A 23,007-nucleotide genomic window follows, 5' to 3' on the forward strand; every position below is an offset into this window, starting at 1 on the left:
ATTGGATTGAATCTTGAAAATGGGTTGTTGGGCGGCGCAGTGGGTAGCGCTGCTGCCTCGCAGTTGGGAGACCTGGGGACCTGGGTTCACTTCCCGGGTCCTCCCTGCGTGGAGTTTGCATGTTCTCCCCGTGTCTGCGTGGGTTTCCTCCGGGCGCTCCGGTTTCCTCCCACAGTCCAAAGACATGCAGGTTAGGTGGATTGGCGATTCTAAATTGGCCCTAGTGTGTGCTTGGTGTGTGGGTGTGTTTGTGTGTGTCCTGCGGTGGGTTGGCACCCTGCCCAGGATTGGTTCCTGCCTTGTGCCCTGTGTTGGCTGGGATTGGCTCCAGCGGACCCCTGTGACTCTGTGTTCGGATTCAACGGGTTGGAAAATGGATGGATGGATGGAAATGGGTTGTTCAAAGGGAAAAGAGGGATTCTGGAATCAGATCAGATCACCTAATCCAATCTCAGTTTTAATCAGGATCAAACAGTCTTTTGTGTTGTTCAAAAGGTTGTGTATGAATTTGGACACATTTGATCCCAAAAATCAGGATAATCCTGATCCCAACACAGAGGTGGATTCAGTGTGGATTTCTGGCACACAATAAAATAAAACTTGAAAATTGATCAAAAAAGTTATGTTTGCAGGTGATGTATACATCTATTTATATTTTGTACAATTGTTGAACTAGGACAGTGACAATGTAAATAAAGTAGGGAATAAGACATGAAGCCTTTTGGTATAATCAAAGGAAAAAAATCCCTGTGAAATATCAGTACTCAAACAAAATCTCAAAGCTCAAAAAAGCTCTACTGTCCATTGTATTTTAATGAAAATGACAATTACTATTACTCAAGTCATCAGTCAGAAGTAATGTCTTACAATTGCATCCCTGATCACACGTCCAGTCTGGCCCTCATTTGGAGCGAACATTGGAGGTTGCTGTGGTTGCACTTCATCAGGCTCAGGTCCATCATATTTGTCATCAAGATGAACATTACACCTGGTGGCAATGTTATGCAAGACAATACAGGCTAGCATGTCACCTTGGGTTCCACCCGCAAGTAGTTAAGGCATGCAAAGCGCCTCTTCAGGACTCCATTTAAGCGCTCAATTGCACATCTTGTTTTGCAATGTGCAGGGTTGAAGCCTGCCTGCTCAGGTGTGTTTGCAACTGGAAAAGAGGTCATCATGGTAGGAGTGGATAAGCACTGTCTCCCAATATTATGCCATCTGGTCGGTTGGACTGGAGCTTTCTGTATAGTGCGCTCTCCCTCAGGATACATGCATCATGGACAGACCCTGGCCACTTGACAACACAGTTTGTGATGATGAGGTCAGCGTTGGCCACAAGTCGGACATTGATTCTGTGCCTCCCTTTTCGGTTCACATACTGCCACTCCCTTTCATGAGGCGCTTGAATGTGCACATGAGTACAATCAATAACACCAATAGTATTAGGCATGTTCCCCAAAAGAAAGAAACTTCGCTTAGTTTGCGCCATCTGGTCATCCTTGGGAAATGAAACAAATTCATTGACCAGACTGGCCAATTCAACTGAGACAGCTTTCACCACATTACTAACAGTTGATTTGTCCACTGCCATATTGTCACCAACAACCTGGTAGAAAGTCCCAGAGGCATAAAAGCGCGGTGCAATTAGGCACTGTTCCTCCACAGACAGAGCATGACTCCTTTTGGTTTTGTGCTGTAACTTTGGCCTGTCAAGGTCTGTAATGTACTTGATATCATCCCTCCCAAAACGAAAATGGGCATACAGTTCCTCTGTAGTGTATTGTGCAAGTGGTTTGGCATGCTCAGCATACATTCTTTCACGGTATTTTCTCCTTCCCAACCTGTGGTAACGATGAACAACACCTGCCATGCCATTGCCTCTGTAAACCTATGACCGAGGTGTGTAAGAAATTGGTGATTTTATTTGGTCACATACCAATTAAGCAACAACGAGCTGACTGGTTTGTCTTGTGTTGAATTAACCCAATCAAACACAGGGCCTATAAAATCAGTGTTAGCTACACAAAAGAGATGGACCCAAGGACTCAAAAGGGCCTAATTTCACATTGGCAGAAAACCATGCACTGTTGGAGGGTGTTAGGTGTCATTATTCCTCCATAGTAGGACACTTCAGTTCATTAAAGGGGAGAGAAGTGACCAAGAAATGCAAACAGAACATTTGGGAGGACATCACCAAGAATGTAAATTCTATATGGGCTGGTCAGAAAAGGACCACAAAACAAGTCATATTAAGATGGAAGAACCTTAAAGCCAAGGCAACAAAGGACCTTGCTGAGGCCAAAAACCCCACAATGGGTAACAAGAGGGGTGAGTATACGGACATTGTCCTTGACATTATTGGTGGTGTCAAATCAGAAGCTCTGCATGGAATTGATGGTGTTGAAGTCGATGGTGAGCCCACAGTTACAGAGGAGGGTGGGCCTGGTCCTCCTAATGAAGAGGAAATATTTGTCCTCAATCTCAGTCAAATGGTTGAGGAAGAAGGTGGATTCTCCCAGATAGAGCCAGCTGTTGTCACAGAACCTTTAAAAAGAAAGCGTAAGCATTCTCCAAACCTGGATGGTGATGCATATGAGGTGCTTCTTACAAGAGAAACTGAAAGAGCAGAAGTGCAGATTCTTCTGGCAAAGGAACAACTCCTCCTTACCCAACTACAACAAACTAAAGTCAGAATGGAAATCCAACTCCTAAAAGCAGAAATTGAAAGAGCTGGTCTCTGTACCAATGAGGAACTGTAAATGTTCCTTATTTTGTTGACTATTGGACTTTTTTGTTTTACAATTATATAAAAATAACCACAGTGCATATGTGGGGAAATATTTTATTCTTTCAGTAATTCATTCATTTATTCTTGTGAGATTGAAATGGAATCTAGCTGTTTATAAATGAAATGGAAAAATATTTGTTTATTGTGGTGTTTTCTGTTTCTTCCAAGTAACACACATGATGGCTATTTGGCTACTGGTATTTTTGGTCCACCTGTTGTTCTTTACATAGCCAGTAGGCTGCACTGTGGGTTCCATATAAAGCACTAGTAAACTAGATTTGGTAATCCTGAATATTCTGTATCTGGATAACAGTGATCCAATCTAGTGTTGCTTTGAAAAACCAGCATGAAAGTAAAATGAATTACCAGATCCCGGATAGCAAAACAAGGGATTTCAAAATCCAGATCATTTTTATCCTGATTAAATAGTTTGAACAACTGGGCCCTGGTCTTTTTTCCTCTTCTCTAATTCTTAATTCAGAAAAGCACAACAGTATTACATTTAAATGGCATTTAGGCATATTTCTATGCTTGCTATAGTTTGAAATACACAACTCTCTTTAGTTGTTTTCCCATTGCTTTGCCCTGACTGTGTGCAGAGGGTGCAGACCTATAAATACCTGGGAGTGCAGCTGGACGATAAATTGGACTGGACTGCCAATACTGATTCTCTGTGCAAGAAAGGACAGAGCCGCCTGTACTTCCTTAGAAGACTGGCATCCTTCAACATCTGCAGTAAGATGCTGCAGATGTTCTATCAGATGGTTGTGGCGAGTGCCCTCTTCTACGCAGTGGTGTGCTGGGGAGGCAGCATTAAGAAGAAGGATGCCTCACGCCTGGACAAACTGGTGAGGAAGGCAGGCTCTATTGTTGGCATAGAGCTGGACAGTTTAACATCTGTGGCAGAGCGAAGGGCGCTCAGCAGGCTCCTATCAATTATGGAGAATCCACTACATCCATTAAACAGTATCATCTCCAGACAGAGGAGCAGTTTCAGCGACAGACTGCTGTCACTGTCCTGCTCCACTGACAGACTGAGAAGATCATTCCTCCCCCAAACTATGTGACTCTTCAATTCCACCAGAGGGGGTAAACGTTGAACATTATTCAAGTTATTGTCTGTTTTTTACCTGCATTTTTTATTACTCTTTAATTTAATATTTTTTGCTGCTGGAGTATGTGAATTTCCCCCTGGGGTTAATAAAGTATCTATCTATCTATCTATCTATCTATCTATCTATCTATCTATCTATCTATCTATCTATCTATCTATCTATCTATCTATCTATCTATCTATCTATCTTTCTCTGTGTAGTTTTCTCTGTTCATTATATCGTAATAATGACAGTTCAAAACAGGCAGAGCAGACACCTGGTCAGACATCATAGAATGATGAGAGACTTCTTCAGCATCAGATCCACTAATTTGAATAAATAAATACATAAATAAATAAACAAACAGAACACCTTGTAAATAAATATAGAAATAGTGATGAAAATATTGTTAAAAAGTAAAAAAAAACAAAAATGATAATTTTCTCTTTGTAATTGTCTCTTGCAGAAATTCTCAGATGTTTCTGCACCTATGGGTGTATTGATAAGGGGGATGAAACAGAGGAGAGGAGTCAGGGGAAGTGAATTGTCTGCATGTTAACATCAGCAAAAGCAAGGAACTGCTTATTGACTTTGAACACACCAGTGAGACTCTATGTCCGGTCACTATTCAAGGGGTGGATGACGTGGTGGTCCACTCCTACAAATACTTGGGTGGGGTCCACATTAATGACAGGTTGGACTGGTCTCAGAACATGGAGGATCTACATAAGAAAGGGCAGAACAGGCTCTTTTTCCTTAGGTGAGAAGTGACGTCCTTCACATCTTTCAAACTCTGTGATGGCCAGTGTGGTGTGCTGGGCTGGTAACATCACTTCAGGAGAGACCCACCAAATCAACAAGCTAATTAAAAGGGCAAACTCAGTTATAGGATGCACTGTGGACACCCTGGAGGTCATAGCAGATGATAGAATTAAAACAAAACTGAGTGCCATTATGAACAATGCTGCACATTCTTGCTGTGACACACAAACACCGAGGACTTTCAGACAACAAATATTTCAACAAAAGTGAGTCAAGAAACTCTGTGGGGGCTCCTAGGTCCTAACAGCAATATGTCTGTATAGCACCTCACTGGGAATGGAACAGTCAAGTCAAACCTTTTCTTTCTTTTTTAATTTTCTTGCTTTATAGCCATTCTGGTGTGTGTTTATTTATTTATCTCTTTATGTATTTATTTACTTAAAGAGCTTCTGTAAAAAGATCAAATTTCCCCCTGGAGACAAATAAAGTTCTGTCTATCTGTCTACTACAGTCTAATAAAATTTTTCCAAACTTACTTTTGTCATTTCTACATTGACTACAAAACAGCGAAAGTGGAACGCCATGGGATTGGCTGACATCTCTCTGTGGTGCGGAACCCGAATAGGATGACAGCTTTAAAGGGATGCACCAGGCCTTATGAATTTTAAAGGACAGCTTCCTGCAATATTTTAACCTCATTTTTATAGATATTTATATAATGGCTTTTTTAACCTCCACATGGATTTATGGCTTATTTTATATTTATGGAAGGAGCAGTGCACTATTTATTTGACCACTTGTTTGTCTTGGATCTTTTATAAAAGCACTGTTCACTTTTGCTCCTAGCCCTCACTGTATGTGTGTGTGTCCTCATCTGCCCGGCTCATCCTTGGTTACGTTACTGAGGGTGGTGGCAGGTTCAAGAGGCTCCCAAAGGCAGACAGGAACATGGAGCCAACCTGCATCATCAGAAAGCAGATGATTTCAACATTGGTATGGAAAAGCAAACACTGAACACTGAGTATAAACTGTCACGCTTGAGTCACAGAATTGCACAGAAACAGAGGGGGTTGAAGAGACAGGAACTTTATTCAAACACTGCAAACAATCATTTGTCTCTTTTTAAATGTTTTAAATGTGCTCCTTGACAGGACAGAGATGACAGTTCCATCTCTCAATTAAAAGTATGCAAAGGTATCTTCTGCTTCAAAGGAGTATGCGTCAGGAGCAGGAAAAGTCTGAGAGAGAGAGAGGGAAAAGCAAAACAATCAATTTACAAATCTGACAGGAGCCTGTACAGGCTTTTTAAGTAAACGGAGTACCGCGCGAGAGGCTTATCACGCGACAGAGCCGCCAGAAAGGTAAGGAGCAATGTGAAGGTAGTCTGTCAACATTTTTCAGGGGTTTTTCTCAGGAGTGTCTGTATTCTCTAGGGGTGCGATCAGCCCCCCAGCTCACAAAAACGTTCAAGACTCTGAACGGGGGTCTCTGTTTTATAGCACCAGTACTGGTATTCAATTATGTCATACAGGTGACTCAACTGTAATTTATACAAAGTTGATTTATTGCTACAAATCACAACTTTGTATTGCCATCAAACCTAAAAATTAGAGTTTCCATTTCAATAAACTAACTTGAATACATTTCTACCAATTTCTACCAACAAGAAACAGTAAACAGTAACCCCTACTTTCTCTTCTGTTCTCTTTCCGGTTTTCTGTGGTGTAGCGATCTGCACCTCCACCACCTGATCAAAGCACCGTGATGTCCCTACACTGACGGATTAAAAGCCAGAGGTCTACACGACCGTCATCGTCAAGTTCTTCCATGTGAAAACCATGAGGACTGATTGAGGTCATTTATGTTAGGTAGAAGGCCTAGTGGGGGCTGGGTGGTCTCGTGGCCTCAGATCCCCTGCAGATTTTGTTTTTTTCTCCAGCCCCCTGGAGTTTTTTTTTTTTGTTTTTTCTGTCCTCCATGGCCATCGGACCTTATTGTATTCTTTGTTACTTTAGTATCCCATCCATCCATTTTCCAACCCGCTGAATCCGAACACAGGGTCACAGGGGTCTGCTGGAGCCAATCCCAGCCAACACAGGGCACATGGCAGGAACCAATCCCAGACAGGGTGCCAACCCACCGCAGTACTTTAGTATTGCCTAATCTTATTTTTATATTTTTTCTTCTTTCTTTCTTCATCTTGTAAAGCACTTTGAGCTACAGCTTTTAGTATGAAAATGTGCTATAGAAGTAAATGTTGTTGTTGTTACGTCATCTTCGGCGCTGTTTGTTTGTGGCATTCCCCAGGGTACAGCTTTGGGCCCTCTCCTCTTTTCTTTATATATTCTCCCCTTAGGGTCCATTTTAAGGAAATGCAGCTTTTCTTTTTTCACTGCTATGTAGACGATACCCAAATTCACTTGCCTCTAAACTGTAACAATAATAGTTAGGGATAGTTATTAGATTGGTGGGAGGACATTAAGGCATGGATAGCCAGACGTTTCTTACACTGTAATGAGAGTAAAAAAGAGGTTCTTATATTTTATCCAAATGGGACTTTCATTGTTCCTCCTTGTAGTCTTGGCCCACTGGAACCTTTGGTGGAGACGTCTGTTAACGTGTTGATGTTTTAGACACATAATTGGGTAAATGTCAAAAAGACTTGGCGCAGTGGGTAGCGCTGCTGACTCACAGTAAGGTTCGCTTCCCGGGTCCTCCCTGCGTGGAGTTTGCATGTTCTCCCCGTGTCTGCATGGGTTTCATCCCACAGTCCAAAGACATGCAGGTTAGGAGCATTGGTGATCCTAAATTGTGCTTGGTGTGTGTGTGTGTGCCCTGTGGTGGGCTGGCGCCCTGCCCGGGGTTTGCCTCCTGCCTTGCACTCTGTGTTGGCTAGAATTGGTTCCAGCATACCCACGTGACCCTGTGTGATGGATGGATATTTCATAAGTCATATTTTGGGGCATGGCTTCAGGTCATCAATCATAGCTTCTTTCTGAGAGTACTACTGTCCTCAAATGTTTTCTTTGTTCTGACCTATTCAAAACTGAGTAGACCAAAAATAAAAACGTAACCCTCTGCTTTTCTCTGCGGTACACCATTTTGAATATCATGTATTTTTGATGCACATAGCCGACAAAGAATTTCCTTCCAGTTTTATGTGACTTAAACCAGTCTAAGGCAGTACCCGACAGCCCTACCCACTGGCTAAGGTGGTTTATAAGAATATCATGATCTTTGGTATCGAATGCTGTGCTCAAGTCTAACAGAACAAGATTTTTTATTTGCATGAATTCAAAGATCATTTACTAAATTCAACAGAACTGTTTCATTACTATTATTTCATCTAAAACCTGACTGATACTTATCAAGAATAAAAAATGTTATTCAAATAATCACTTAACTGCTGAAAAACTACTTTTTCTAGAATATTACTGAAAACAGGTTAACTTGGAGACTTGTCTATAATTTTCTTTAAGTGAGCAATCAAGGCTTAATTACAGCGGTTTTGAATGAATCTGAGAAAATGCCAGAAACTAATGAACAATTAATTATTTAAAGAACGTTGATGAGTAGATCAGCAATGTCTTTAAATACGCTTGTAAGGAGCGGGCTCTGATACACACAAGAACTGTTTTAACTGAGTCATTTATTCTGTGACATTCAGATCAACTAATTCTAGTGTAGAAGCTTAGTTCAAAATGCTGAGGTCGCTGAGGCTCAACAAGTTTGGATGATTTCTTCTACAGCCTTTGACAAGATGTGTTCACAAGGGATGGATGTTGCTGATAAAGTCAGGTGCTCTTTTGGCTCCAGATGTGCTTATCCAAGCTGCTCCTTTTTGTTAGTAATTGATCTTTATGTACACATCAGGATGAATTCACAAAGTTTCCTTACAACTTTTGTTTGTCTCATTAGCACAGAAGCTCCCACAAATTTCAGGAGACGCTGTGGATTGCACCGATTCTGTTTTAAAGACGGTTGTAATCAGTTATTCAGCACACACTTTTACTCACATTGCATTTTGGGAATCAACAATACCTATCAGCTACAGATCTGCAAATCACTGAATACTAAAAATGTTGAACAAGGAGTGTCTTGCACATATACTCTACTGAAAGTGATGACCACGTCAGCTTTGTAAAGTCTAACGTGAAGCGTCTCTGAGCCTCTCTGACATGATCAACATGGAGTTGAACAGAAGCTGGAGTGTTACAACATGGCAAATATGCTCATCAATTTACGTAGACAAGACTTCACACGATGGAATGAGGTGTCCCGTGTATATCCTCTTTAATAAAATCCCTGTGTGTGTGTCTTCTGGTGAAGTGCGCATGCGCGGGGCACAGTGTGATGCGCGATATTACTGTCAGAGAAAGTCACAGGCGTTTTACGGAAATACAAACCAATATTACTGCGAGAGAAAATTAAAGGTACACAGTACAGTGACGCATATTACAGCCACATACAAGCCAGTATTACTGTCAGAGGAGATTAAAGGCATATTACTGACGCGCACGCCTGTATCACCGCCAGAGAAAATTAAAGGTATATTACGGACGTACAAGCCAGCGGACGTACAAGACAGTATTACTGTCACAGAAAATTAAAGACACACAATCCACGGCGGCAGCCCACAAAGAACGGTCAGCTCAGCAAGTAAACATCAACAAAAGAAAGGCTGAAAGAAACAAAAATACGACCAACAAAAAGAATGAGGTCAAAGTCCCTTGCCATTTAATATAGACTGTTCCTACTAATGTTTATGCACTACTATTCTAGCGCCCGTTATTGTAACGGGCTTAATGACTAGTCTTTCATAAAACTGGACAAACACTCCGCCAGAGAATGAATTTCCACAGGTTCCACATCAAGCATGGCAATAGGGATGTCCCTGTAGCAGCCCAGCCATGGACACTGTGAAAAGGACTTTAAAGTCGCAGTGCTTATGGGCAAATTCAGAACATAGCAAGAGAGAAAAGAATAATGGGAAGTTAAACTCGTGCTAAAATTTAACACGTTACAATATGGTTTAAATAGAGATAAGAGCTTTACAGCAAGCTATGAGGATTGTTTACATCTCTCGGACTGACAACCCGACTACAGATCCACATTGTATGGAAAAACTCATCAAAACCTTCATAAGACTTTGTTGGACAGTTATCTCATCCAAAGATCTTGACTATACATCGTTCTCCTCAAATGAATCTTTGCCTGGAGAGGTCTATTAATTTTTTTACATTTAAGATCCATCCATCCATCCATTATCCAACCCGCTATATCCTAACTACAGGGTCACGGGGGTCTGCTGGAGCCAATCCCAGCCAACACAGGGCACCAGCCCACCACAGTACATTTAAGATGTCTCACGTAAAGATTTTCCAATGTTGTTATTTGTCCCAGTGTGTATATAAACACAGGGAACTCCAGTCTCTGTATTACATCTTGCCTGAAGAAGGGGCCTGAGTTGCCTCGAAAGCTGGCATATTGTAATCTGTTTAGTTAGCCAATAAAAGGGGTCATTTTGCTTGACTTCTCACTACATTACAACACCCTAGTACTGCATAACGTCGCTTTAAAAATATTTATTAACTTACAGATATACATAACCGCTTTATTAAATGTCTTTATTTTTGCGCAAATCTCACCTGAGGGAACCGTAAGATCCAAACTCATGTCGGAACTTTGCGCGATGGAGTGAGGCCACTGCTTTTACTTCTTGAGCCACAGAAGCCCAGCGAACCGACTGACCAATGGCGCTTCTGACCGCGAAGATGCCATTGACGTCAAGGCGCAAGCGTATCCCAAAGATCACGTGACGGAGACGTTAAAAAAATGCATAGAAGCGGCGCTTCTAGAGCTCGACACTTCAGTATCGAGCAGTCCAACACTACAGGCAGCCTTGCTGGCGCGCTTGACCGCTCTGCAGCTACTACTGACGGTAAGTTCATACATCTGTGGCGAAACATCTGCTTAGGTTAACATTCAGCATTTTCTGTATGTTCCTCGGTAAACTTAGCGCTTCGCAACTTTTTCTTCGTTTAGCATTGGAAACGGGCACCGTGTGAAGTCATGGAGGCTTCGGTACATCGCTAAGCCAAAGCGCCTCTTTGCATTTTGCTGAACGAAGAGCTGGACATCTTTTGTTTTGTTTTCCCAGTTCTCCGTTTAATAACTTTTATTTACTTTAAATATGTTTAAAAGATAATTTCCCCTTTGCCTTGTTTTATGCCTGGATAGGCACATTACCACAGACATCGGAATCTGGGTGTGCTTTGTGCGTTCTCTTTGAATCTGCATGCGTTTTCCTCCTGTGACTCCTGGAGCCGCCATACTGGCCCTTTGTAACAGAATGTATGTGGCTGTGACCTGTGATGGACTGCAGGATCTCCATTCGGTGTTGGCAAAGGCTTTGTACACAGATATTGTTAGAATGGATGTACAGGTACATTTAAAAAAAAAAAAAAAAAAAAATACGACAAGCCAAATGTTCCTCTGTTAGTTTTGTTCCAAGTCGAATCAATTCTGTTTTAATGAACATGCTGCCCCTCAAGAGTAACGATTTCAAAGACACATCACTCTAGCTAAATGAAAAAAAGGACACACTGCAACGAATAGCATGAAAATAAAAATGTTCCTTGTAATAAAATCATAATCGTGTACAACAATAACCAATATAGAAGGATTAGGAAAATGACAATCAGGATGTAATAACAGATTTAAAAAAAAAAAAAAAAGAAAGAAACGATGCAACTTGCTTACAGGGATATGTATATTCTGTTTTTGTCAGGTTGAAGTGATTTGTTCACAATCAGTCTGTATTAATTTGCCACATGAATTTATGTTCTGAAGGATTTGTTTTTTCTAAACAATACCTAGCCTCTTGTTGCATTTTTACAATGCAAAACCAAAAGTCTTAATACTTACTAAATGCATCCAGTTGTCAAGCCAGGAGTGCTACTGAGTATTGATCCACGTCTTGAGATTGCACGTGTATTGTAAATCCGTGTATCCATGTTGATTGAAAGGAGCCCGACTGTGTGCATCACTTCTCTGCTCTTTTATTTATTTATTTATTTATTAAACTTCCACAGCAACCTTTAGCTCCTGGAGTATGGCTTCCTCTTGCATTTCCATTTCACCTCAAAAACTCTTCTTGTTGCTGTTATAACTGACATTATTGAATGTCACTGGCAACGAGAGAATTGCTGCATCTGTAGTGTAGACAGCTAAATAATAATAGCTGAAGAATAACACATTTACTATATTTTTCACTATGTGTGATGAAGACAACCACAGGCAAATCTAAAGTGATAGACAGTGTAATATTTATGTGTCAACAAAACATTAATACGTATATGCACAGTTTTGTTTTAAGATATGTCATTTGAAATGTATTATTATCAGGCATTTTTTTGGCACCTATTTCATAAGGCAGTGGTTTTCAAACTCTGGGGTGCGCCCCCCTAGGGGGGTGTGAAGTAACAAAAAAGGGTGCACGAATGTTACCATATGTGGCGTAATTTCACTGTTTGTAGGGAAATGTTAAACCTTGAAGAGCTGTATCGGCAGCAAGAAATATAGGAATAAATTTTATTAGGGTTTCAAAAAAACGTTAGAGGGGCGCGATAAAAACTGTTATGAAAACTTGGGTCACAAATACTTAAAGGTTGAGAAACGCTGTCATAAGGAAAGCACCAGAAAAAGGGATCTCCTTTAGTTAAGAGTCTAATATAGAGCATGGAGGCCTTGGATGCAAGACCTGTGTAAAATAAAGTTCCCCTGCATATTTAAAAAATCGTCTCGGCATCACTTCATTTTGCACAGGGTGTGAAAAACAAGACAGTCAGTACTCCAGTTATTTCAGTCACGTATCGTAGAAATATTACAGGCCTGAGTAAATGTCTACAGAGAAGAAACTGTGAAACATATGAATTACTATTGCACATTAAAAAACACTGTCCTTGGCTGTTACCTTCTTACCATATCATCAACAAAACTTCAGCATGCACTCTAAAAATCTGATAGCTGGTATACTTTGTTGTGGTTTGACTCCATTGCATTATCAGTCTTTTTCATTTCTCCAACATATAATAATAATATGTGCATGTGACCCAACACAGTAAAGCTGACAATTGATTGGCATTGTGAACTTGGTATTGACAAAAGCAGGTGACCTTGGCTTTTCAAAACTCTAAAGGCTCCGATTTATGTATATAATATAAAAAATATTCCGTCCAAGCAGGTGGACAGAAGTGGTGTCATCATTGAGGACCGGAAAGTGGCATTATTAGGGTGGGCCGTCACCTCAGGAGAACCAGAAGTGATGTCATCGCTGGAGTACAGAGCTGGGAATTATTGAGTGGAAGCCATTTTGAGTGACCGGAAATATGGATGGTGAGTTATGGTTTATCTTCTTTTGTTCTGTTGATGAAGAGAGAGAGAGCCATTAGTACGTTCAATCAACCCTTTATCCCTTGTAGTATCACCAACCTCGGGGCTTGTTGGCTGCTTCCTAAGTGCATGTCTGTGACAATAAAATATATAGAATGTGTGTATGTAATGTATTTGGTTATTTACTATTATATATACACACAAAGTGTGTGCAGTTCACGATTACAGTTAAGTAAAGCCATATATAAAATCATTGGGAATGTCATTACAATGCATTTCATACAACTTGGTGTAATTAGTACATACAAGTATGAACATGGAGAAAAAAAATGGTAGCACAGAGTGGAAGGAGCAAGTCAGGGGTGAAGAGCACAATGCTGGAAAATGGCCCAGTCAAGGCAGAAACAACAACGTATGAAAAATGTGACACTAAAGAGATGGTTTTCTTTGTTGGGTTCTGACATACATATGAGATTGCACCAAAGATGTAGCCAGAAGGATCAATGCAAAGTGAAACTTGACTCTGTATGGGGTTCTGTTTTAGGGGGAAAAGTATGAGAAGAGTGTGGGGTGTTAGTGGTGCCCAAGTCCTCCCTCTGTGTGTAGTTTATATGTTCTCCCTGTGGTTTTCTTTCTGGGTTTCCTCCTACACTTAAACAGGTAAACTGGCATTGTTAATTGGACCTTGTGTGATGGACTGGTACCCTGCCCTGGTGTAATTCTTGCCCAGTGATTACTGGAATGGCTCCAGCTGCCACTGCTAAGCAGGTTAAGAAAATAGATGCGTGGATAATTTGAATGAGCATCTGCCATTAAACCATTTTGTCTGTATGTGAAATCAGTATGTGTGCCAGTGTTGCATATAAAAATTGAGTATGCATGGAAAAAGAAAAGAGAAAAAAAAAATATAATATGAGCTGCTGGCTGATGTTTTGAGTCATGGGCAGTCATCATGGTTTGGTGGCTGATGTGTACTCAGATCAGATGTTGTCTGCTCTGCTGCTGTATCAGGCACTTGGAACAAGTGATGGTGTGCCGAGTCATGGCAGGAGGTAACTGTTGATGAAACAGAATTGAGCAAACAGGAGAAAAATACACCACTGGAAGCAATGAAGAGGCGTAGGAAGACTGTCGATTGGTGGAAAATGTCAGAACTCATTTTAAACAGATCAGAGAGCTGGAAACCTATATTTACCTCAAGAAACCTAGTACCAAGACTCTGATAAAATGTATTGCTTCCAATTTTGTTTTGTTGCCACAAGCAGGTCTCAGAAATGTGTAAGGAACTTTCTCTTAAACTGAAACCTTTGCTGCTTGAAAGTAAATGAATGTGGTAAGTTGTGGGGCTTTGTGTTTTCATGTTTGAAGCCCAGCCATATTAAGCTCTATTTTAAAGAACCAGGGCAGGCTAATTATATTTTTTTTTATAGCTAGAGAAAAGCCAAGCAAAGTGACACCTTTTTATAGCTATAAAACCTACTTCACTTTGTAACATCATTTCATGTATAAAATGAACGTAGACAATGACTATGAAGAAATAACTTTGAAATGATCTACTCGGACCTATGATGTACGTCTTGGAGCTAAACATAAGTTGGATGACAGCAGCACACCACTGTCCTTCATCTTGGTGGAACAGCAGTCTGTCGTATAAAATGTCAATTACACAATACCAGCCTTAGCAATTTAGAGCGGATTGTGTTTAAAATTAAAAAGCCAATATCATGATAGCTATGTCATCATAGAAGACAGTACAATTTAAATAAGAACAGCACAATGAGTTAAGGAAGTGAACACACATACTTTATGGAAAAATAAATTAAAAAAAAAAAAAAAATTCATTTAAAATTGAAGGAAGATTTAAACCCGATTGCGCCATAACAAATATCTTCAAATTAAGGAAACAATCCACTGTAACATCAATTTCACCAGGTGTGTTTCAAGCTTTGCATTTTTTCTTTGGTCTTCATTTTCTTTGACAAACTTATGTCCAGTACTGCCAGCAGGTAACTACTGCTATACTTCATGAATTTTTAAAGTGTTTTACGTATTCTTTACATCTGAGGTTTTGAATGCCATAGTTAAAGTTACCTTCTAGAATTTTTTTCAGACTACAAAAACTGGACACTTTGACAAAGTTAAGATGCTTTTACTTAATTACATTGTGCCCCAGTTTACATGATGGGCTGAGTTTATTCATCCTTATGTCGGTTTACTCTTAAATATTCAGTTTTGTTTTTTTGGTAGAAAGTTCAGACGACAAATTCACTGGCCACTGATTAGGACTTTTATGAAGCTTAAATGCTATTCAGATGACATCAGACAATTATTTCAAAACATGAAGTTCTTCTAGTTGTCTAACACAGGAGCTGTACAAGTTTAGATCATCCACCAATGACTGGGGACTTCTTGATGGCAAGATGGGTACCCTGACCATGGTGGGTGCGGTGCCAGGAATAAAGACTGTGGAAGTAAAGAGCATCTAGCAATCATTCTGTCTTTTTGCCCACTTACCACTTCAGGGTTAAGCAGGGGTCAACTTGTCCTGGTTGAAAAACAAGAACTAAGCCAGGATTGCACTGTGAAAAAGATTCTCATTAGAATATTCATCTCATTACTTTTATATTTAAGATCATGATCCAGCCAGTATTGTGGCAAAACTACAGTGTTTCCGTGCTATATCATGACTGACACGTACTTCTTGTGATTCCATTTCTCATTAACGTCTGAGCTCATTTCATAATTCAGTTTACTTGTCATTCTGCACTTCAGTAAAATACATTAACCTTTAATTAAATAAGGTCCTGAAAACTCTTCCATATAGATGTCCAGTAATTAATCATTTGTCTTCTTGCTCTCCAGTATGAACTCTTGCATGGTTCTGAAGACTTCTTTTGTCAGAGAATCCTTTGCCACACTCCGAACAGGAATGAGGCTTCTCCCCGGTGTGACTTCTTATATGGCAACGAAGAATGCTGCTGGTGGAGAATCGTTTACCACATTTAGAACAGCAGTATGGCTTCTCTCCAGTGTGAATTCGTGTATGTGTCTGAAGTTGGCTTCTGGTAAAAAATCCTTTGCCACATGCAACACATAAAAAAGACTTCTTTCCGCTGTGAATTCTTATGTGTTTGTTAAAAGTGCTCCTATCAGAAAATCGTTTGCCACATTCATTACAAGAATAAGGCTTCTCATGAGCGTGAATTCTTTTGTGGCTTTGGAGATGCCCACAGGTGGCGAATCCTTTGCCACATTCAGAACAACGATATGGCTTCTCTCCTGTGTGAATTCTTGAGTGATCCTGAAAATTGCTTAATTGTGAAAATTGTTTGCCACATTCTGAACAGCAATATGGCTTCTCTCCTGTGTGAATTCTTCTGTGGGTCTGAAGATTTGTACTATTAGCGAATCGTTTGCCACATTCCGAACAGCTATATGGTTTCTCTCCAGTGTGAATTCTTGTGTGTCTCTGAAATGGCCTGTTGTCAGAGAATTGTTTACCACAATCTTTACACAAATAAGGCTTCTCTCCAGTGTGAATTCTTGTGTGGGTTTTCAGACTGCTGCTGCAAGAGAACTGCTTCCCACATTCTGAGCAACTGTAAGGTTTCTCTCCAGTGTGACGTCTTCTGTGAGCCTGAAGACTGCTACTACTTGAGAATCGTTTCCCACATTCTGAACAGGAGTATGGCTTCTCCCCAGTGTGAATTCTAGTGTGTCTCTGAAATTGCCTCTTGTCAGAGAATTGTTTACCACACTCAGAACAGCAATATGGCTTCTCTCCAGTGTGAATTCGTATGTGAGTTAGAAGACTGTTACTGCGAGAGAATCGTTTGCCACATTCAGAACACTGGCACGGCTTCTCCCCAGTGTGAGTTCTTGTGTGAGTCTGAAGATGCCATTTCCTAGAAAATTGTTTTCCACATTCAGAACAATCATACCACTTTTGTTTTGTAACAGTCAGCTTATCTTTGTGCTTAGGTTTGCAATTAAAACCTGTCCTCTGCTCTTGTAAGACAGTCAGGGATGTTGAATTTTCATTTTGCAACTGTAGTTTATTGTTCATTATATCCATCCTTGTAAGTACCACCACAGGCAGAGCACAATTATGGAAAGAAGTGGCCTTCAAACTCTTGGATTTAGATGTTGATTTCTTCATACCTTGAATCTGTGTTGTCTTCTGTGATGCAGACTGAAGAGAAGTCTGAGATGCAGACAAGCTACCATTGCCCTGAACACCTGGGAAATACAAATTGTGAAATTAAGAAGTATTGTAAGACACTTGGAAAAGGTGTTGAAATAAATTCAAACATAACCAAACCTGGACTCTCCCTTCTCCACTTTTATTCAGCTCAACACACTGATCTGACTACAGTTCTTTAAGATAGATAGATAGATACTTTATTAATCCCAATGGGAAATTCACATTCTTCAGCAGCAGCATACTGATACAATAAATAATATTAAAGAATGATAATAATACAGGTGAAAAAAACAGACAATAACTATGTATAATGTTAAATATTAACGTTTACCCCCCTGGTGGAATTAATTGATAATTAATTAATGCAAAAGAAGAAGAAAACGTGGGAAATTCTGAAAGGCAAAATATGTGCTTTGTATGTGAGCACATCATCTTTACTGTGTTTAAACAATAAAAGTATGGAGAGGCTTTATGTGAAACATCAATTTGCTAATTTTGCTTTTATATCTTCTCAGAGAATTAGAATTACAACACCACACTAGGATTGCTTATAAACTTTGCCTACAAATCACTTCTGGGGCCAGAGGTAGGTCTATAAAGTCAAGAGGCCACAAAGATGCTCTGCCTTTTGATTGGATACCAGAAATCTGCGTTGGGATCAGGGATTACAAGAGCTCTGCTCTAAATAGCTCTTGGGCCTCTTGTCCTTTTAACTTATAATAATAATGCATTTTATTTATAGGGCACTTTACATTAGTAGTAAATCTCAAAATGCTACATAAGGTTAAATAAAGGCAAAGCAGGATAAAACTTCAAAATTCGATGTCAATTCCAAGGTACAATTACATGTTATCTAAAATCCAACGTTTGTCTGTCTGCTTTTCACAAGAAAACTACTTAACGGATTTAGATCAAGCTTTTTTCTAGAATTTGCTTGAACATTCCGGTTGATTTTGCAACTTCTCTCATTGTGCTAAGAATCATAGTTCGTTTGCAGGAGCGATTTATTCGCACTAATCCAAGACAGAGACTGCAGGCCGAGGGGAGGGGGAAGTGTAATGTCAGAATTTTTGGGGTCAGGCTGGGCTCTCCTCACTGTCCTGATTCACTTCTATGTGGGTGGAGCCACAGGGAACGCCTTGTGTGTGTGTGTGTGTGTGTGTGTGTATTATATATGCACAGACACTATATTGCCAAAAGTATTGGGACCCCCTCCAAATCATTGAACTCAGGTGTTCCAATCCCTTCCATGGCCACAGGTGTATAAACTCGAGCACCTAGGAATGTAGACTGCCCCTATAAACATTGGTCAAAGAATGGGTCACTCTCAGGAGCTCGGTGAATACAAGCGTGGTACCGTTACAGGATGCCACCTGTGCAATAAATCATTTGTGAAATTTCCTCACTACTAAATTTTCCACAGTCATCTGTTAATGGTATTATAACAAAGTGGAAGCATTTGGGAACAGCAGCAACTCCACCACAAAATGGTTGGCCACATAAAATCGCATAGCAGGGACAGCGCATGCTGAGGTGTGTAGAAGCCACCAACTTTCTGCAGAGTCCATAGCTACAGACTTCCAAAAGCTCAAGAATAAGTGCAGCATAAAGAGGGAGAGCTTCATGGAATGGGTTTCCATGGCCGAGCAGATGCATCCAAGCCTTACATCAGCAATTGCAATGCAAAGCGTTGGATGCAGTGGTGTAAAGCTCACCGGCACTAGACTCTAGAGCAGTGCAGACGCGTCCTCTGGAGTGACGAATCGTGCAATCCCATGGACGAGTTTGGCCAGAAGAACGGTACTTGCCTGACTGCATTGTGCAAAGTGTAAAGTTTGGTAGAGGGGGGATTATAGTGTAGGGTTGGGCTTGGCCACTTCATTCCACTGAAAGGAACCCATAATGCTTCAGCATACAAAGCCATTTTGGAGAATTTCATGCTCCCAACTTTGTGGTTTGGCCCCCTCCCTGTTCCAATATGACTGCGGACCAGTGAACAAAACAAGGTCTATAAAAAATGATGACTGAGTTTGGTGTAGAGGAACTTGACTGGCCTGCACAGAGCCCTGACCTCAACCTGATAGAACACCTTTGGGATGAATTAGAGTGGAGACTGCAAGGGAGCCAGGCCTTCTCATTCAATATCAGTGCCTGACCTCACAAATGCTCTCCAGGGGCCTCATGTATAAATGGTGCATACACACAGAAATGTTGCGTACGAACGTTTCCACACTCAAATCGCGATGTATAAAACCTAAACTTGGCGTAAAGCCACGCACATTTCCACGGTGCCTCATACCTTGGCGTACGCAATTTCTCCACTCAGTTTTGCAGACTGGCGGCACCCACCGTCAAAGCAGTGCTACTGTTCCTGTGTGATCACCCTTTCTTTCTTAGATCCACATTCCTGACGCGGCTTTATAAATACACTGAAACTAACTGCATATTGTTTATTAGTGTAATGCATCTGATTGTAATTAACCTGCAGCAATATAATGGTCCAGGGAATAGCCATAGTATTCCAAATACCATAACTGCTTTAGCGTTGTTACGCTCACTGCATCTTCTTCTTCTTTCAGCTGCTTCCATTAAGGGTTGCCACAGCGGATCATCTTTTTCCATATTACTCTCACTGCACCACACGGAGTATTTATATCACTGTATCTGAGTGGGGAATCACAGCAGCAGCTGATCGGAAAGAGAATTATCGGTATACAGTTTCAAGCACGCACTACCTCGGCCACGGTAAAACGCTTCACAGACTTTGCTGTACGGACCTCGTGGTTCAGAAAAAGTTTTATCCCAAGAACTATAAACGCACTCAATCAGTCAGACCATCAGGTGCTCCTTGTAGAACTGTTTGTACTTATAAGTACAATTACCCCACTGTAAACTTGCACTACAGTTATAATATTGCACGACCTGCGCCACTTTATAAAGTGCGTATTTACATATGATGCCGATATCATTTTTAAGATGAAATGCAGCAAAATATGTTGATTATATTATACAGATAAAACTTTAACTTCATTTAAATAATCTGTATTGTTAATAAACATGTGAGGACACAGTGCTGAAGCGCTGGATAGTTCATGGATTATTCTATACCTCGTGCTTTATTCTTGCTGGGGTGGCGCAACACTGGTAGGAGAGACGGATAGAATATTTAACTAATTGTACTACAGAATTAATTAACTAAGAATTAATTAACTAATTGTACTACAAAGATATTTCAATGTTCCTTAAAAGTTTTGAAGAATTGGCGTTCTAAGCTTACAGATGGCTTAACGTCTATTACAGAGCTGATTGTGTGGCGATTGGGTATTTGGAGAAAGAAAAGTAAAGACAGGAATTGGAGGTTAGTACGTTTTGAAAGAGACAATAGTGCTACGATAAATTATTTCATTAAAGGTTGCGCACATTCAGCAAGCCTCTTGTGTGAGACATGAACAAGCACTGCGCCACCGTGTTCCCATGTTTAATAACATGCTTTCATTCCTATCATTATGAAAAAGATATCACGTATACATCTCAGTATTTTAATTATTCAGAGAGCTGTAATATCACAAATGCAATGGATTTTGTGTCCTGTCGGAGAAAGAGAAAGCCTGTTTAAGAAGCCGGTAGTGATTCACACACAGAGCACATAGAAGATCAAATACAAAACAAAGCATTTAACATGCTACTTTAGTTACGATAGGATTTGAGAAACTAGTAAATTAAATGATTTTAAGATGAAGTTTATGATGTTCTACTTTAATCACGTAGTTTATTTTGCCATTAAAGTGGAAATTTCGAGATTAAAGTTGACATTTCGTGCTTTTTTTCCCACTGTGCGCCTATTTCTTTTGTCTGTACCCTAATAAGCTTTCATATGACACTCAGATGGTGGGCTACGACTTGCCTTTTCACGCCGACTTTGATATGTGACAACTTCTTTTTTATTTCGGGCACTGTGCGACTTTGTGAACTTGAGTTTTCCAGTTTCTCCGACACTATGTCACTCGATCAACTTCCTTTTGTTGTTTATATCACTGTTTAAACCAACAAATAGTACGTTTTTCTTTGCCTCCATTTAGTATTCGCTGAAATTCTTATCCCAAACCCCCCCCCCCTTTTCCCATGGTCTTTTCACAGAAGGCTATTTATATCGATTAGCATATTCAAAGAGGCGTAATTCTGGGAGGAGTTGGGGCGGGACAGAAGGCTCGTGCACGTGCATTACTGTTCACGCTGATTGGGATTCATGTAGCGGAAGAATGTGGAAGTTTGCGTACATACAGATTCCTGCATATGGATTTTTCTGTGCATACGCACATTCCCGTTTTTGTGCTTACGCCATGTTATAGTGCGAGTTCTACGCATGGCGTTATACATGAGGCCCCTGGACACGACTTCCCCTAAACACACTCCTACATCTTGTGGAAAGCCTTCCCAAAAAGAGTTGAAGCTGTTATAGCTGCAAAGGTTGGGCCAACTCCATATTAAAGCCTATGTATTAAGAATGGGATGTCATTCAAGGTCGTGCGTGTGAAAGGGCAGGTGTCCCAATGCTTTTGGCAATATTGTGTATATATACTGTATTATACACACACACACACCTTTGGTTGATGTGGGCTATGTTTAAAACCAGTCACTGACCTGGCCATTTTCTCACTATTGGTCTTCTCCATTGTGCAGGAAGGCCATGTGTTCTGTTAATCTGATAAGGGAGCAAAGGCAGGACGACGTCATTGTCACTGCTTGCATGCTGCATGTGTTGAAGTGACAGCTCCAGTTTGGATAAATGCTTTGAGACTGTTCCTGTCTTCACAACAATAAGGCCAATTATTTTTTTGGAAACCTGGACTCGACTCCTTCTCTCTTGTGCAAGTCTGTGACCCACACATCACAATATTAAAAATAAAAAAAAAAAAGTCTGAAAAGGTTCAAAGGACAAAATTAAAAATATGAAAAATCACTTTCACTTGAGACACACCATGGCAAACTCTGCCAGAAATCATTGTAAAGATCAGGGAATGGTGGCCTTGTGATGACTGAAAAGCATTCATTTGAGGCCAAAAAAGTGGAGTCAAAGTTCAGAGCCAAGTCCGATTTAGAGTCTGTGGCTGGATGTGAAAATGGCTTTTAACTCAAGAGCTCTGTGGAACCTGACAGAGTTTGACCGGTTCAGCTAAAGAAGTGTTAAGGTGTGCAAAGCTGATAGAAAGAGGGAGACAGCAAGAGAGACCTGGGGCCTCATGTATAAACGGTGCGTACGCACAGAAATGTTGCGTACGAACCTTTCCACGCTGAAATCGCGATGTATAAAACCTAAACTTGGCGTAAAGCCACGCACATTTCCACGGTAACTCATTCCTTGGCGTACGCAATTTATCCGCCCGGTTTTGCAGACTGGCAGCACCCAGCGTCAAAGCAGTGCTACTGTTCCTGTGTGCTCATCCTTTCTTTCTTAAATCCACATTCCTGGCGCGGCTTTATAAATACACTGAAATTAACTGCATATTGTTTATTAGTGTAATGCATCTGATTGTAATTAACCTGTAGCAATATAATGGTCCAGGGAATAGCCATAGTATTCCAAATACCATAACTGCTTTAGCGTTGTAACTCTCACTGCATCTTCTTTCAGCTGATCCCGTTAAGGGTTGCCACAGCAGATCATCTTTTTCCACATTACTCTCACTGCCCCACTCGGAGTATTTATATCACTGTATCTGAGTGGGGAATCACAGCAGCAGCTGATTGGAAAGAGAATGATCGGT

General features: G+C 40.6%; 2 protein-coding genes across 5 annotated transcripts in view; both read right to left on the reverse strand.

Moving 5' to 3' along the window:
- Positions 1 to 23,007, reverse strand: part of LOC114642262 (zona pellucida sperm-binding protein 3-like) — a 392,210-nt gene that overhangs the window by 331,081 nt on the left and 38,122 nt on the right. The window lies entirely within an intron of this gene.
- The window catches only part of LOC114668165 (zinc finger protein 271-like), a 30,732-nt gene continuing 22,997 nt past the window's right edge, over positions 15,273 to 23,007 (reverse strand). The window contains exon 4 of the mRNA XM_028823810.2: positions 15,273 to 16,927. Coding sequence (XP_028679643.1) covers positions 15,878 to 16,927 — 1,050 coding nt within the window. The 3' untranslated portion in view covers positions 15,273 to 15,877. The remainder of the gene's footprint in view (positions 16,928 to 23,007) is intronic.

This window comes from Erpetoichthys calabaricus, chromosome 1, assembly GCF_900747795.2.
Source record: "Erpetoichthys calabaricus chromosome 1, fErpCal1.3, whole genome shotgun sequence".
NCBI lineage: Eukaryota > Metazoa > Chordata > Cladistia > Polypteriformes > Polypteridae > Erpetoichthys > Erpetoichthys calabaricus.